The sequence below is a fragment of the Pogonomyrmex barbatus genome, unplaced genomic scaffold, assembly GCF_055798465.1.
Source record: "Pogonomyrmex barbatus isolate J1 unplaced genomic scaffold, ASM5579846v1 scaffold5, whole genome shotgun sequence".
Taxonomy (NCBI): Eukaryota; Metazoa; Arthropoda; class Insecta; order Hymenoptera; family Formicidae; genus Pogonomyrmex; species Pogonomyrmex barbatus.
The window spans coordinates 4,910,446-4,929,008 of record NW_028297149.1 but is presented as its reverse complement, the minus strand read 5'-3'; the positions used below and the strand labels follow the sequence as shown (position 1 = coordinate 4,929,008).

At 36.3% G+C, this 18,563-nt stretch overlaps 1 protein-coding gene across 7 annotated transcripts in view; it reads right to left on the bottom strand.

Annotated features, from left to right (window-relative positions):
• The window catches only part of Tsp66E (Tetraspanin 66E), a 56,861-nt gene that overhangs the window by 18,686 nt on the left and 19,612 nt on the right, over positions 1-18,563 (bottom strand). For 6 of the 7 annotated variants that reach the window (XR_016140403.1, XR_016140404.1, XR_016140405.1 and 3 more), the window contains exons 2-3: positions 1,818-1,899; positions 776-874 (exon numbers count right to left, since the gene is read on the bottom strand). Coding sequence is in view for 4 of the 7 variants with exons in the window: in XM_089081735.1 (XP_088937861.1) it covers positions 776-874; positions 1,818-1,877 (159 nt within the window). In the remaining 3 variants the exon portion in view is untranslated. Of the gene's footprint in view, positions 1-775; positions 875-1,817; positions 1,900-3,025; positions 3,405-18,563 lie in introns of those variants that run through there. The other variant, XM_011640281.3, reaches the window with a different exon arrangement.

Below are 18,563 nucleotides of genomic sequence, written 5' to 3'. Positions count from 1 at the left end.
AACTTCCTTGTTGCACCTATCGCTAATTGCGTAATGAACAACTTACGACGTAATTAGCACGATTGCGCAAGAGAAACTTGAAGCCGTATAAATAGCCAATTTTATAAGGACATGCACAAGTCGTTTTTCTTTAATGCGATGTAAATCGAACATCTGCCCGAAATTCTTTCGATCTCGATGGTAATAAAAATCGACAAAGTATATAAAATTGTCGATAGAGCTTTCAATTTTCTAAATGCTAAGCAAGATACTTTTTTGATTTAAAATTTGTCAGAATCCGTGTCAAGAAATTATCGCGCATATTGTTCGCTTAACAGAGACAATGAAAATAGACAGCCATAAATATAGACAGCGATAGAAATTTAAACACAGCGGGACTCGTTTGTGGTATTTTCGCCAAAAATATCCGACTTTGACTTTTAAGTGTCGGAAAAACCTTGACGTCGCTCTGTATCGCTCTGTCCTCCATAAAATTTAAAAAAATCGGTATTAAAATCCCATTAAAATCCCAGTAAATTATCAAATTTCGTTCCATCTAGTAAGTACACGTGTTCTTTAAATTCGTGCCTAATATCAGAGTGCTCATTGTTTGTCTCATTGTATATTTGATACTTGGCCAATTCGTCACTCACACACAAAATCGCACGAGCAAGTGGCTACGTACGATGTCAATTAACAACTTCCTCGAAAACAAGGTAGAAACGTTGGAACGTACAACTTGTCCTTCTTCTCCTACAAAGAAGCTTTAATAAGGGTTAATCTGTTTATGTCTTACCAAAAAGTCGGATTGATCGAGTTTCCCGATGAGATTGGTGAACGAGCTTCTGTCGGCGAATAGCCAGATACCGACGGTCAGTGCCGCTCCTCCGGCGATCTGTAAAACACGGACTTTAGTGTGTAGGTTTCCGTTCTGCTTCGTAGATTTCATCAAGGCTGGCCAAAGAAGGCAGAAGTTTAAGTCCGCCTCGGTGGCGAGGCAGATAGCGATTTTTGCAAAGTTTCACTTTGCAATCACGCGCTAAGACAACTATTTCGCCGTTATCCTGCGATTGCTCATAGTAATTTAAAATCTATATTTTGTCGATTCTCAGTTGTCGAAATTAATATCAAAAAGCAATGCGAATTTTCGTTTCGTCCATTGTCGTACGTTGAAATGAGTCAGTTTTCTCGCGTGCTCATCATATTCGCGCTCGATAGACTAGATTTATGAAAAGTTCCTTTCCAATTCACGGATATACTGCGTAAATCTTGATCAGCTGTCACAAGACTGGCATCATCTGCTTCGGTTAGAAATAAATGACATGCAAATTGAATATTACGTTACACCTTCGCTATCGTTCACCGATAAAGAATAGCACTAAAAGCACTTTCGACACATTTTATCAAGTTGTATTATCGAGCACGAGCGACATTTTGCGAAACGATTAATTCTATTTCAATGTTCCTAATACCGTAATATATTTCTGAGAAATCAGGAGTCTTAACGGCATGTGAATCAAGCGATTATTCCATTGGAAAAGATTTCGTACATTCAATTATATGTCGCCGAGAAAGTTGGTATATTTCTTCAACGGATTAACTTTACCGTATTGACTCGTATAAGATGAATTAGAAATATTTCAACATTCCAAGATGAGGATATCACAAGGAATGAATAGCATTCACAGGATTATGATGATGAACTGTAATATTGACTGTAATATTGACGAATTTTTACCTCGAGCGTAGCGTCTCGCAAATAAAAGGAATGCATTATTTAAATTATTATTATTATTATTATTATTATTATTATTATTATTAAATAATTGTATACTTACAAAGAAAATAAAGTTGAAAAAGCAGAGAAAGTACTTTGCGCACTGCGATATGCAACTCATTTTCGATGATTTCTTATTTCACCTGCAACAAATTAATATCATCGTTAGTTATACGTATAAGATACGTCGGAGCCATCTTTCTTTTACGAATTGCAAAAATGTAAGGAAGAGGCGTAACGAAATTTCAAATGATTTTTCGATTCATATAATTAATAATTGTAATAATTATAATAATTCTTTTTCTTTTTTAGCATTTTAACTAAAAAGAAATTTAATATAAATAAATTCAAGGACACTTGTAAATAAAAGGAGGCTCGCTAAGTTTAGAGTGTCCCCCCCCCCACACACACACACGCAATTTAATTAAAATTTGTATAATTAAGAATAAAAGATGTTTATCCGTCAATATTTAATAAAACGAAAAGAGAAGAGCAAGGAATTATAAAAATAAAAGATAGAAATAAAGAGGCAAAATATTCACGCGCCACTAAACAACATCATTAATGATAATCTGTAAAATAAACGCATTTAGAACTATTCATCATTGTTCGTGCTCAGAGTATGCGATACGAAGCTGATTTTGCGACAGATAAATATCTGACGATCAATTAATTAATGTAGGCGAGCGTGCAAACGTGAATGTGTCGTCGCTAGCGTAGGCGGAAAACAAAGCGAGGTGAATTGTCCAAATTAGAGCAGGGAGCTTGTTGCCAATCAGCCTTAAAGATATTATTTTCTTCGTGGACATTGACGTACGAATTGAAATAATTCGGGTAACACGGAAATCGTGTCCTTGACTGTTTTACGGAGTGTGACTTTGCGAGTCAAAGTGGTTTCCGAGCTTTCGAGATTCTTTCCACCTTACAAAGATCGTGTAATTGCAATATAAACATCACCCATTGTATCTGTATTAATTATTTAATGTCGGAAACTAGACAAGTGACAACAAATGATAATCTTGATTCTATTATCGTAGTGTTCGCCTTTTTTCTATTTTCTGTTTCTTCTTTGTCGTACTACGAGTAGATTTTTTTCTTAAAAATCAACTTCGGAGTCTAATTATAATTCCACAAATATAATCACCATATAATTTCGCATTATTAACATAACTTCTATCATTGTATTGCCATTATTCCCTCTATAATTCAGCCTTTTTCATCACTACTATTATCCCCTCCTTCCTTCCCTCTTCTTCGCATTTATCTTACCACGTTTCAACACTTCTGTAATATCACCCCTCCTTCCTTTATATCACTGCAGACCTACTCCCGCGTTGAATTTCACGTTGAATAAACAAACGGAACGGGTAAATGTCATTTCGCGTGCGATAAGTGCGACTAGGGTCATCGAGAGAGCCACTTATGAGCTCTACTTCGAGTTTCTGTTGTACGCGGAATGGAGAACGGAGATCCGTAACGCGGGAACCGCGGGAGAGGCTCGATCAGACGATCCGATATCGAATATCCAGAGCACGATTCTCGTTACTCTTCGCACTTCGAGAGCCTATGTTCGTCCCCCCGTCGCGCGTGCCTAGTGTTTCCTCGGCGCAGCAGCGATATCGACTGCGGACTGCTGCTGCTGCTGCTGCCGCCGCTGCTGCTGGTCCAGCAGGAGGATGCGTATTCCCGCGTAATTTCCGCGACCTCGCAAACCTCGTCGTGACGAGCATGGTATGCTCGAGACTCGCTTCCAAATCGCGTCAAGCCGCAAATCTCTGTCATGTGTCAGAGAGAGAGAGAGAGAGAGAGAGAGAGAGAGAGAGAGAGAGAGAGAGGGAGGAAGAGGGGGGAGAGAGAGAGAGAGAGAGAGAGCCGGGAGAATCGAGAACGCGCGATTTTAGCTGCGGCGAGCCACGCGCCGGGGCGCAGCTCCGTTCCTGGAAATCGATGACTACCAGGGACGAATGGCGCGTCCCTCCGGCACGTCCTGACATACGGAAACGAGTCAACGACACAATTGGAAAATTGGATCAACCGATAGCGCGAAATGTTGGGTTCCAGGTCAGTGGGTCACCGCGGCGCACCGCGTTGCGCTGCGCGGGATCGAGCCCGAACGACGAGAGAGGCTCTTCTTTTCTCCGTTTCTCCCGCGACGCAGCACCCGCAAAAACTTGCCTTCGCGTCGACGGTACTAAGCACAAACCGCCTCCCTTTATTCCCGATGTTTTTACTGGAAGATTTCCGATCTCTGCCGACCAATATTTTATGGCTTTGAAGCGGAGAATCATATAAATTTTTCCTTATACGCCGAAATAAATCAGATTTCTGGCACGACCATTCGCATTCGCCAGTCTGTGTAAATCAAAGGCATGTGTCGAAGTAATATATTCTTTTTCATTGGGTTATTTTCCTTCTTATTTTTTTGGACTTTTATCCAAAATGTTATGTCCTTAAAAATTTGCAAAAAATAAATATGTAATACGTATGAAATATATTTATGATACAAGTGTATAAGTCAAGGAAGATCATTCTTTCCGCTTCTCAGCCTTCTTTTTTTTTAACAGTACCGATTCAGTTAAGCGGAAAGAATAGTTTTGCAAATTTAAAAATTTGGCCAGACCTGAAAATAAACTTATTAGGCTTTTAAAATTATTATATAAAATGTTCAAATTAGTTACTATAAGATAAAAAATTTTTAATATTATTATCATATTTAGTATCCTACATAATAATTTTTATGGTTCAACCAAATTATTTTCAGATTTGCATCTGATCAAATTTTTAGATTTATCAGCAAAATTATTCTCTCTGTGTATTTTTATGAAATAAAATATGATTGTTCCCTCGATAGACAACTCCTAAAAGTAAATTTAACCAGAATTCTCTACCTGTGAATGTTAATCACTACCCTTCTGCGGTATCGTGTTTTTTAATGAATAATCCCACATTCTCTCTTCTCTTGTAAAATAACCAAAAGCAAAGGCGACGAATCCGAAACACTCTTGATATATTTTTTATAAATCAATATATGTTCATTATATTTATCATAAATAAATATACACGGAAAAAAATTAGGATTGTCACGATAATAATGTTATTTTTCACCTATCCATACAAAAAAGTTACAGAAATTATAGTATTCTAGAAGTGACATATATATAATTGTTATACAACCGTAATGATTACTTCTAGCTCCTGTAATTATAGTAACTTAAAAATTGTTATTTTAAATGTTACTTTTGTAAATAAGAAACAAAATCTTCAAATTCTTTGAAGATAAAACTATCTTGAAAAATGTATCCATAATTATTTGTATCAAACGATATAATATGCACAATAAACATTACAATGTAATACACACTTTATTTTATTATATATGAAAATTATATGAAAATTGTTTGCAAGGTTAGTGATAATCTGTACTCGTGTGGCTGTAATGGAATTGAACACTCAGTGCTGTACGAATATATCCTATAGATCTCTCAATCATACTATTTATTCTGCAAACAATAGTAGAAAAAAAGCAATAATTTTTTCGATTAAAGCAATTGTATAAGAGTATTTTAACTGAATATTAGTTACCTATTAGAAGTTAGCCCCCCACTTTTAGAAATAACTTATTTTGAGAGTTGTGCTGAATTGTGCTAGGTTTGTGCTACATTGTGCCCGAATTTTAAAATCGTAATGTGAAAAATGTCATAAAAAATGAAAAAAAACGACATTTTAGGCTAGCCCCCCACTTTGCGATTTTTTTAATTTTCTCGATTGTGCTAGGTTGTGCTAGGTTGTGCTAACATTGTGCCAAAATATTATCTTTAAAAAATAATAACAATAGAAGTTATGATAAAAAATAGATTTGGGAAAAAAAATATATAAATGACATTTATTCTTATATCAGTCATCTAAAGAGTATGCAAATGCATATCTAATATATATTCGCTTAGCACAAATCGGCACAATCGTCGGTTTCGTCAGCAGAACGATATGAAGGGCACTTTACTCTTGAGCGCGACCCTTCGCGCACGCATTTTTTGTTAAAAATTCGGATTTGTAGTTATTGGATGTTCATAATACTGCATATCTGAGTTGTGCTAGCCTAGCACAAGTTGGCACAACTGTCGGTTTCGTCAGCACAACGATATAAAGGGCACTTTACTCTTGAACGCGGCCCTTCGCGCACGCATTTTTTGTTAAAAATTCGGATTTGTAATTATTGGATGTTCATAATACTGCATATCTGAGTTGTGCTAGCCTAGCACAAGTTGGCACAACCGTCGATTTCGTCAGCACAACGATATGAAGGGTACTTTACTCTTGATCGCGGCCCTTCGCGCACGCATTTTTTGTTAAAAACTCGGGTTTGTAATTATTGGATATTCATAATACTACATATCTGAGTTGTGCTAGCCTAGCACAAGTTGGCACAACCGTCGATTTCGTCAGCACAATGATATGAAGGGTACTTTACTCTTGATCGCGGCCCTTCGCGCATTTTTTGTTAAAAACTCGAGTTTGTAATTATTGGATATTCATAATACTGCATATCTGAGTTGTGCTAGCCTAGCACAAGTTGGCACAACTGTCGGTTTCGTCAGCACAACGATATAAAGGGCACTTTACTCTTGAACGCGGTTCTTCGCGCACGCATTTTTTGTTAAAAATTCGGATTTGTAATTATTGGATATTCATAATACTGCATATCTGACTTGTGCTAGGCTAGCACAACTCAGATATGCAGTATTATGAACATCCAATAACTACAAATCCGAATTTTTAACAAAAAATGCGTGCGCGAAGAACCGCGTTCAAGAGTAAAGTGCCCTTTATATCGTTGTGCTGACGAAAGTTATGGTTGTGCCAACTTGTGCTAGGCTAGCACAACTCAGGTATGCAGTATTATGAACATCCAATAACTACAAACCCGAGTTTTTAACAAAAAATGCGTGCGCGAAGGGCCGCGTTCAAGAGTAAAGTGCCCTTTATATCGTTGTGCTGACGAAACCGACAGTTGTGCCAACTTGTGCTAGGCTAGCACAACTCAGATATGCAGTATTATGAACATCCAATAATTACAAATCCGAATTTTTAACAAAAAATGCGTGCGCGAAGGGCCGCGTTCAAGAGTAAAGTGCCCTTTATATCGTTGTGCTGACGAAAGTTATGGTTGTGCCAACTTGTGCTAGGCTAGCACAACTCAGGTATGCAGTATTATGAACATCCAATAACTACAAACCCGAGTTTTTAACAAAAAATGCGTGCGCGAAGGGCCGCGTTCAAGAGTAAAGTGCCCTTTATATCGTTGTGCTGACGAAACCGACAGTTGTGCCAACTTGTGCTAGGCTAGCACAACTCAGATATGCAGTATTATGAACATCCAATAACTACAAATCCGAATTTTTAACAAAAAATGCGTGCGCGAAGGGTCGCGCTCAAGAGTAAAGTGCCCTTCATATCGTTCTGCTGACGAAACCGACGATTGTGCCGATTTGTGCTAAGCGAATATATATTAGATATGCATTTGCATACTCTTTAGATGACTGATATAAGAATAAATGTCATTTATATATTTTTTTTCCCAAATCTTTTTCCCAAATTTTTTATCATAACTTCTATTGTTATTATTTTTTAAAGATAATATTTTGGCACAATGTTAGCACAACCTAGCACAACCTAGCACAATCGAGAAAATTAAAAAAATCGCAAAGTGGGGGGCTAGCCTAAAATGTCGTTTTTTTTCATTTTTTATGACATTTTTCACATTACGGTTTTAAAATTCGGGCACAATGTAGCACAAACCTAGCACAATTCAGCACAACTCTCAAAATAAGTTATTTCTAAAAGTGGGGGGCTAACTTCTAATAGGTTCTCTCTTCGGTCGACCGCAGCATTTATTCGCGGACTCACGGCGTCACGCAAAAATGCGGATTACCTTGTGTGAGGCGCTTTGAAGTCGCGCGGAATTCTAACATCCGCGGAATGCTAACTACGTACGGCCTTATGAACGGATGTGCACGCCTAGCATCCTGGATAACGCGCCGTCGTATGCCTACCGGCGGCGAAAATAAAGCAAACATTAACATAACATTGTCTTTATTTACGCAAATTCTCACGAGAACCACCCCAGACGCATTTTATAACAAAAGATAAAGTTGGAAAGAACACTTTTGCTGGCAAATCTAAAAATTTGGTTGGATACAGATCTGAAAACGATTTTGTTGGGCCTTGAAAATTATTATATACGATGTTCAAATTGATTGTTAGAAGATCAAACATTTTTGCAAACATTATTATCATCATATTTAAGTGTTTCTACAAAATAATTTTGATGGGCCAATAAAATTATTTTCAGATCTGTATCTGATCAAATTTTTAGATTTGCCAGCAAACGTATTCTTTCCGTGTAGTTTCCACGTCAATGGATATAATTTCATTTTACCAATATTTACTAATGACTACAGTACCAGCAGTCTAAGATAAAAAATACTCTTATTCTAAACAGTTTTTTTCATTAGCACATAATTCTGTAAAAAGTTTATAATATATTTATATTGTTTTAATCACGCAAAGAATTATTTAAATTCTAATAAAAGTTATATAATATAATTGAAAAATTATTGAAAATATATACTAGATATTCTTTCTATTAAAATATAGATGTGTATTAATTATTTCACTCGCTCGACAAAAATTTAATGCTTTGAATTTAATACTGCTTAATTATTACACATCATATTTTTTCATGTATCGACAAATTTATTTTCATAAAACTATCTTTCCTTAAAAACTGAATAAAATGTAAAATGCATTGGAAAAATATGTAAAAAAAAAAAAAAAAAAAAAAAAAAAAAAAAAAAAAAAACGATGAAATTTTCAGAAACGTCCAATAAAAAATGCAGTTGTTAAAAATTATTGCGACCGTAATTACCCCACACCCTTTGCTGTGTTACTTTTTTATTTATTTCACACATCGTGCAAATTTACGTGAAACACATGTCACGAGTCTAAAAAGCGCCCGCGATATATTCGTCAACCATGTTATATTAAAAAAAAAAAAAAAAAAAAAAAAACCTACTTAAAAATCTAACGTTTCTTTCGCTTCAAATTTTTCGCGAAAGCGAGATCCTCTGAAACTTGATAATGATGAACGGTACTACAAAGAGGTAGACCTTTCGCTTCGGCGAGAATTTCCCTCTTGAACTTTCCCGGAACATTCTCAGTAGCTTTGTACTGTGACATCGTAAAAACGCGCGTTGTAAAAACGGCCTTTTGTACCTGATATTGCGCTTGATACTTTCCGATTTGCACGCTACACAATCTTAAAGATCCGTTCACATGTTAGCGCGAGTATAAACGTGAAGCGTAAATGAAAATTGAGGCATAAACGAAAATTGAAATTATTTCTCACATTAAATTTTTATACGCCATAACATAAATAACGATACAGTTCATATTCTGGTGAAAAGTCATTTGTCAATCTCATAGTCACTTTGGCGTTGGAAGAATAGCGCTAGATTTATAAAAAGAGAATTTTTTTCTTTACTGGCTGTCAATTCGCAATTATTGCCGCGTTGATACACATGCTCATCGATATTACGTAGGTGGTACCTATGGAAAAAAAAAAAAAAAAAAAAAAAAAAGGAATGGCTGACTGAAAATCAGTATTACGCTCCACCTCTCATTATCAAACACGTGGCGTTCGTTTCCCGTACGAAAAATTTCAACGCGCGCGGAAAAATCAGCGGCTGGACAAATAAAAACGAAAGAGCCGTACGCATCGACGAGCGCACTAGATGAATTTTTAACCTGATTTCGCAAACGAGCGAAATGAAAAACGCGTCGACGCGTCAACAGAAAAATTGCTCGGTCCGGTCCCGAAAATTTGCCAATCAGGCGAAACGTCAATTCACGCCGCGTATTCGTTGAAACAAAACTGCGTAATTTTCTCCTTTTGTCGTTTCAGCGACAAGTGTGAAAAACAAAAATAGATCTAAAAAAGAATGAATAATTAGATAAACAAATAATAGTAAAAACGTATCTACTACACAAAAAGGTCATAACATATATGTCTACAATAATTTTTCAAATATACAATCTTTGTTGTAACATATAATTATCTGATATGTAATTTAAAATAATACAGTGCTTATAATTTTAAGAGAAAAAGATTAAATAATAACGATGATATCTTTTACTGTTGTTTTTATAGCGAAGTCTGTTTTTATAGTGTGTTTTTCGTAAAATGGGAACGATGTTAGAAACTATGTTCGCGCGACGAGTAAGTATGACATCGTCTTGCATCGATAGAGAAAGAAGTTGAACGGATTGAAAGCTTTGTATATCTTCTCTATCGGTGCACACGCGAAGTATAAAAGAACCACACAGGACTACAAAGCCTTAGCTGCATGCCTTTTCCCAAAGTTACCTAATTTGGCAATAGCGGATCAAGCGCGATTCAAACGACAAAGTTCTCTTCGGGAGAACTAGCGAGGTCGTTTCTTCGACTACAAATACTTTTGATAAATCCAAGCCATTATATTGTTACATAAATTACGTTCCCTACTTGTTTGAATAGAAACAACGTTCCGTCAAAGAGTTTCGCTTTATGACTTACGACTCGTAATAAAAAAAGTAAATAAAACTGAAGTTTCTAAGTTTTTCATTATACGTAAAATTCGCTCATTTTTCACTTTTTAAGGCAAACCTTATTAAATGTAGATCTATCTTCTGTTGTTTGCAAAGTTGAAAATTAACTAAAATATGCAAACTTATTAAACTTCTCAAATATGACTAATCAAAACAAACTAAATGTTATACATTTCAAAAAGTATATACTCCACTATTTTAAATGTTTATTATTTTATGTTTATTATTTACTCGCTTGATAATTACAGGACCGCTTTTACAACTTTTTCCACTAAAAGACGAAAAAGCTCACAGCAAAATATCGAGAGAATTATTTTACGGTTTCACGTTACGGTATTAAAAATTGTTGAAAACATAAAAAAAAAAAGCTGCGTTTCGCTTTGTTTGCCAGAAAGCTTGTTCAATATTTCGCTCGAAACTATTATCGATATTTAGAGCTTTTAAATCAAAATGATCCGGTGTTATTTCAGAGTAATTCATATTAATTATCAGGAAATCGTTACCTTTTAGACCGCACGCGACGAACATAATCGCACAGTTAACACGAAAACCAATACACGCACGTAAAACGTTTTTCCGTTCTTTTAACCCATTTCAACCGATCATTTGTAAAACAACACGAATCACTTTTCTCAACCCAAGTTTTTCTGCGATTACAAGATTTGATTTTCTCTTAGCTCATATTTTTTCCGCACTTTTTCCACACTTTGTAATATTGCCTGTAAAAATAAAATAATTTTCTCAATATTTACTGCGCACAAGCTTTTTCATCTCTCAATGAATGTGAGAAGATACGAGAAGTGGGATTGTAATTATTCCGCTAGCTACGATAAAGATTTAAAATAGAGAGTATATTTACTGAAATTTTGATATTTATTTTGTTTCAATCATATATGCTCAAATATGCTGTTAGTTAATTTGAAATTTTGCAAATGAGCTGGATCGCTATTTACATGATGCCGAAGCATTTCTACGTACTATTATATACATTAATATTTTTCAAAAAGCTAGACATCGAGTCAATTTCCAAGATTCTGGCCAATTTCGAAAAGTATCAATAATATATTATAAATCTTTCAAATATAATTATGCATACGTAAATCCATTGTTATAATATAAAAGAAGATAAAGTTAAATTAATCACGTTTTAAGGATTCAGCAATACCATCTTAGTCTATATATCGTACTTTTCAATCTGCATGCAGAAATGTAAATAGGTCAAAGTGCTTTAAAATGTCAAATGATCTGCTCTGCAGAGTAGGCAGATTCCGTGAAAAGTATGAAAAGTTGGCGCTTTTCGGGCTTAGGCAAGCTGCCATGACCAACGAATGCAAATAGGCTCCAATGGCGAAAGCGTCACGCAGATGTACGCTTCGACGCACCGTAAAACTTTATTTGTGCCGCACAATCGCGACGATTAATGACGAAATCCAATCGCGAAATCGCATCGATGATGAAATAATCATCGATTTACTAGCCGTCGATTCCAGTTCGATTTTGAAGAGCGCAATAGAGCGAAAAAGCGAGAGAGCGAAAACGAGAGAGAGAGAGAGAGAGAGAGAGAGAGAGAGAGAGAGAGAGAGAATGAGAAAAAGGATATGCAATTTAAAAATAAAATATTCACTTCGATCCATTTTCGTATACATTTTTTAATTGTCAGTAATGGAATGGACGTGTGTTTTAGCATACCTACCGCATTGACTGAAAGCGTATGAAGCTTTAAACCATAGTTTATTAAAAAACTGTTTAACTGTTTAACATTTAACAGCTTAAAAGCATGTTACATATTCAAGATATCAAAATGTTATTTATATTAATAATATCCTATTTAGATATCGATGTAATTCCGTATGAGAAAATACGTATCGCTTTTTCGGAGGGTTTTCCGAGAGTGCCTCGATACTACTTCAATTACGAAAAAAAACCTTTCGTACGTCTCTGTGCTCTGCCGAAATGCAAAAGGTGGGTAGAAAGTAAAATAAGAGCCAGAGGAAAGAGTATGTTCGATTCTCGAGCATAAACTTTCGCAAAGTGCGGGGGCGGCGAGACAAACAGATGCGCGAACTTCTGCACGTGTCGAAAAAAAGGCGAATAAGCGATTTTCGAAAGACGTGGTTTTTCGAGAAGGGAAAATTGCACCGAAAGAGGAAGGCGTAATTCTCACAAAGCAAGTGAGGCGAGCATTTTCAGAAAAGAAAAGTACTTCACTCTGTCGAAATCGTTATCGATGATAATTTATCGCGCGGACCGACTTTCGCATCGTACCGCGAAACATATATACCTAGAAACATATTGATTTTAACATCATTAAAACCTTTTTACAGTGGTTGTATCTAATTAATGTTGTTGTCAATTGCTTTCTTGCGTCATCGACCGATACCGAAAAGCCGGGTCTTATCGCGGCGCAAGGTTACTTAGCTCCATGATGGCGGTTGTTGTTGTGCGGAAAACGTCACAGCATCCGACAAAAGCGCGATAGTGAGAAAAGGTCTCTCTCTTCAGCGATCGTCTTCCTCTCCTTTCTCGTTCCTCTCGCAGTCTCACGTCTCCCTCCCCCCCCCCTCCCCTCCCCTGCTGGCAGCAACACCCTCTCGCTCTCGCGAGGGGAGACGCGAGAATCGATCCGGCAGCCGGCGCGAGAGAAGATGCACTTTACCACGACGCCCGACAACGACGTCGACGTCGACGTCGGCGTCGACGTCGACGTCAACGTTTGCTGTCGGGCGGCGGTAAGCCACCATCGCCGGCTCCTAGAAACTCCCGAAAATCTCTCAAAGTGAGAGAGAGAGAGAGAGAGAGAGCTCGATCGGGCGACATCGTAGCGTGGACTTTGTCGGTCTCTCCGGCAGCCAGTTGCGCCTTTTAATTGCATCCATTACGACGAATGCCGTTTCGTCGTCTCGTCGCCACTCGCGACGCCTCTCGCATTTAACGACCGCCCGTCCGTCACGCTCGATAGTCGCCTCGCCATAATCTTTTCTATTGTACTACACTTCATCTTCATTTCCTTTAATTACTTATTTAACGTCCCTCGAAAAACTGACGGCAGTTAATTTTCGCAGATTAAGAGCGGGAAAAGAGAAAAATAAAATATAAGTCCCTCCCGATCGGCCATTAATCTGCGATGAAAATCACCTATGGAAATTTTTGAATGGAAACATAAAATATAATTTGCGGCAAATTAAATGACTTTTTTTTGTCGCGATATAGATAACGTTCACAAGTCACAAGAATTACATGATTATTATATTTTTTTCGCTTCCTATTGTTATAATATGGGATGACTAACGTAGATATTTAGGATTCTTAATGAGCTTTCCGACGTACTAATATTTCCCGTTTTTTTTTATTACTCAAGCGACGCGTTTACTTTCGGCGTCAAGAGCGCGACTCGACTACATATTCATCGTCTTAAATTGATACCTCATGCTGTAAGAATGTAATTTCTTGATTATGAATGTTACAAGCCAACTGAAGGAACTAGAGTAACGGCGTGTTCCCTGCGCGTGTTAATATTCATGAGACTATCATCGTAACGCACACGAAGCTCGCTCGAGACGACATATTGGTCGCCGGCGGATTACGCGTTTTATTATAATAAATAATCGTAGTCATAAAACGCAGCCGTCAACCGCGCGATGATGCATAGGATATGGCGTTTAAAAAGCAGCACGTAAATCACGAGAATCGATACGGCGTGTCCGGCGACGATAAAAATCGCGCTATCGCGCGGCGTCCCTCGGTCGTTGCGAATTTTAATAGGCATCTGTAAACATTTGCGAATTTTATTATAAACCAAGTGGGACAGAAATCCTGTCCCGATGCGCGTAAATTTAATATATATTCTTCGCGTAAAATCGATAGCGTTACAATTTCACCGTAAAAATCACGTCCGGCGGGACGTTTCGAGCTTATGCCTGACGTATTTCACGTTTCCGCCGTGCCCGATAAAATATATCGCCGGTCGCATCGATTCCTCAGGCTACAGCGGACACAATGAAAAGCGGAAAATCGAATTAATTTACACTTAAAGCTTTGAATGATCGGTGATTGAAAACCCGGATTTCGTCACGCCGTGCTGTCGGTCGCGTTGCGAGTTCGGATTTGGAATACGTTAAAATTGAATTTCGAGTCGCGCTCGAAATATTGTGTCTCTCACAGTTTTTAGTTTAACGAGTAATTTAGTTTCTCGTCCCGTCGCTATCTTCAACTCACTTGAGCTAAAAGAAATATTTGTGACATTTTCTCGAAAATTCCTTTCTCGATAGACGAATTGACAGATTTCTCTCTTCAAAAAATTCATACAGGTACAATTATTTTTAAAAAAGTCTAAAACATGTAATAATTTTCGACAATTCCATCATTATTATCATGATTTCCCACGAGTAAACTATACGTTGATATTTAACAGATCATCGATGGATGAAAATCTTGATATCAAGTCACGAGTTCGCATGACATTCACGCAAGCTTTGTGATACATGACACGCGACATATTCTGACCTCGCAAATATATTCGTCAATTATTGCAGAATTTAACTGTTGCGAAAATTGATTGCGCTTGCCAAACACGGATCGTTTACATTTCATATCGCTTAACGCGCGAATGCCGTTTTATCATATTAAGCGAGCAAACTAATTCCCGTGTCGTATAATAAATGTCACGCAAACGCGACGTAAAGTCCTCCGTTCGATTAGTGCTTTAATAAATGCGAATTAAACAGAGTTTTTCATGCTTCATTCTGTATCACAGAAATATACTTGCCGCGACATATAGGGTTCGTGTTTATGAATAATGTCAGCCCAGTGGTGAAATAAATGGGATCAGACAAAATGAAATATGAGGCACCTCTCGCTAGTATTGGAAATTTTTTAAATGGCCGATTCCTTGATAAATTTGAAAAATTGATTTTTCTTGTGTTTATCTATCTTTTTTGCATATATATATATATATATAAATTTTAACATTTCATGCACGACTGTTGCGTATGCAAGCGATATATGCACTAAAGAATCGAAATTAATCTATTACAAATTAGATTTATAAGTCAAAGACATGTGATAAATGTGCAAATACTTTCGTCATATTTTCGTGACAAAAAGATCAACTTCAAATTTGTCTCGCATGAATAAATCGTCCGGATGCGGGCGACAAGTCCACCGTCTATATGTCGACAATGGAAACGAGTGAAAAATACACGCTCGCTCACGCGTGATTTTCGTAACTCGGCATTTATTGCGAATGAGCGGATACACTCGCGTCGCGTGAAAAATCGCTAAATATAGTAGGTAATTTTTGCGTTGGCGCCGGCGGCGTTTCACGCGTGTACGCCTCACGCATGTGTTTTATCAACGCGCGACGCGAAGACGCGTCCTTTTTACAGTGAAGCGTAAAAAGTATTACATGGGAGGATGCCTGCGACGTGTTTCATAAGATACGAGCAATCACCAGGAAGGATGGAAATCCTGAAAACCTGGATGATACTCCGGGATGAAAGCCCAGACAATATCTTCCGGCATCTTCTCCCTCGAACGTAGAACGTAGAAATTTGCCTTTAAGATAGTATACGATGGTCGCTTACGTACATATACCTGCGTATCGGTGACGTCAGAAGCGAGGAAACGAATCGAATTTTCGTGACGAACTACGGCGTGATTTTCTAAAAATACGCACGGTCACGGAAAAAGGCTTAATTTATACGAAAATATATTGCCACAAAAATATTTATTATTTTTCATAATTATGACTCTATAATAATAGCTAAATGCTGAATGAACTTCCGACTTCTCGCATCTGTGTTTCTTGTATATTGCAAAGCCGACCTATAAATACAATACAATCGGTCGTGATATCAATGCTAAATTTGAAATTTGTATGCTGACAATATTACGTCGATCCTTGAATTATTATAAAAGCCATTGTACAAACCATAGCGCCATTGTTGTCCGATGTACCGCCATCAGCGGCCATAAATAAAGCCTATCCCTCGTTCCGACCGCTCTCGATTATTATCCATGGAAAATCGAATCGATTACTCCCAGGAGGTCCTATTATATCGATATTGTTACCGCTGAAGCTCAAACATTATTATTAGATGAGAAGAGAATCTCTCTCTCTCTCTCCCCCTCTTTCTCTCTCTCCTTCATAAGCAATAGAAAGTGACAATTCACTGCTCAGTTAGCTAAGTTACGTATTACGCAGGATGCGACAATAAGAATATTGTAACAATGCATTAATTAAAATTACACATTTCGTCAATCTCATGATAATGTATCGATAATTGTCACTCATTCGTAATAAATTAAAATCGGCAGAAATAAAATTGCACTACATGACGTTTAAGTTTGTGATAGCTTTGTTTATTTAAAGATTATTTTATGTATACCGTTCGTCAAATTTTTCAAGTTCAAGACAATATAAGTGAAAAAGATATCAGAGATGTTTCAATAAAAAAAAGTTCACAGATACGAAAATCTGAAACTTTATTTTCAATAACGATCGAATGCGGATATAAAAAATATATAACAAGAAAAAAATGAAATATTTACAAAGTTACTGTATAACCTGTGCAAGGTACGATACCAATTTCTGTTGAGCGAGTATCAAAAATTGAATAAAATTTCTTAAATAAAATATTAATTCTATGAGTATTCAACAAACGAAGTTGACTTTTGTCGTCGGACGTCGCTAAAATCAAATATCTATATACCAACCGGCATTCGATTTTCGGAGTGAGCGACATGTAGCTGCCGAGAATATATTTGGCAGTATGATTGCGAAAGGAATGATGGTGTATTTTTCACGTTATGGCGACAGGTGGACATGATCGATGGTCAGATGTGCTCTTTGTGCAAATCGTGACAATGTAAACTAGCAATGGGATCGAAAACGCCATGGTCGAACTGCTACGGATTTTTTCTATACAGATTTGCCATGAAAAGAACAAATTAATCATTTCAACAAATTATCAATAATTTTAATTGAAACTTTTTAAGTAATATTTTTTATTCCTTTGATTTATACTTTACTATATAATAATATACTTTACTATATAATAATGTTCACTTCTTGTAATCTTTTATATCTTTGTGATTCACACTTTATTGTAATAGAATAAATAAAAAAAGGATGCAAAACTAAATTTCAAAAAGGAAAAAGATATTCTTAAAAAAGAAGTTCTTGCCTCCAATTATGTCACACTACATATAAAATTAAAACAAACAATGGGACTAAACAAACAAAAAAATTTCGTAAAAGATGGCATGAGAATTTTCCTTATAATCGTTACAACTCTCGTTTAAGAACGATCAAATAACCAGCCATAATATGCAGCGCGAAACAATCTCTCGAGGAGAATTTAATTATTCCCACTGGTTTTAAATGTAGAAACGCAAGCTGAGGTCCGCCAAACCAAAGGATATTTCCATTACGTTAAAATTCTCTTTGAACGTTTCTCTCTTAATTATATTCTATCTCAGGACATTTGATAAAAGATTGAATACGCAATAATAGATACAAAATTGAAGCTTTGTCTTGAAAAAGCTAAAAAAAAGACTATATTATGTACGATGAAGATCATACATCTTAAGTATGTTGAAAGATTCATTAAATTCCAAATATTTCTTATTACTTATTAAATTTTCTTTTGGCACATTTATTTATGATATGTCCTCAGACATTCCATAAATAATTAAGTAGATACAATTTGTCGAATTATTTTGCGAAAATTGAGAGAAATTTTATACAATAAATACTTAAAGCATGAATTTAAAGATATACTAAATACTAAAATATCTCTACTACAATAAAATTTGTATCCTCAATTATGTTTAATTATATTGCAATTTTTATTTAGAAGAAGATATACAATATATAATAATAAAATATTAGATGCAATCGTAAACATTTTCTAAAGCACATTTTTGACATGTATATACGATAAGAAACGTTATACATCTCCGTAAATTATAAATTCAATAAATCTCAAGATTACATTAAATCTTTTTTTCAAATATTCTCATATTCACGAAAAGTCAAATGTGCAATTACATCATTATCACCTTATAAGAGACGAATTTCAATCGGGATAGTCAGTAATCCTTGGAAAAGAAAAACGACGAAAGCGAGAACAAGAGGTCATTGCAAAGAGCAGATTTTAACGGC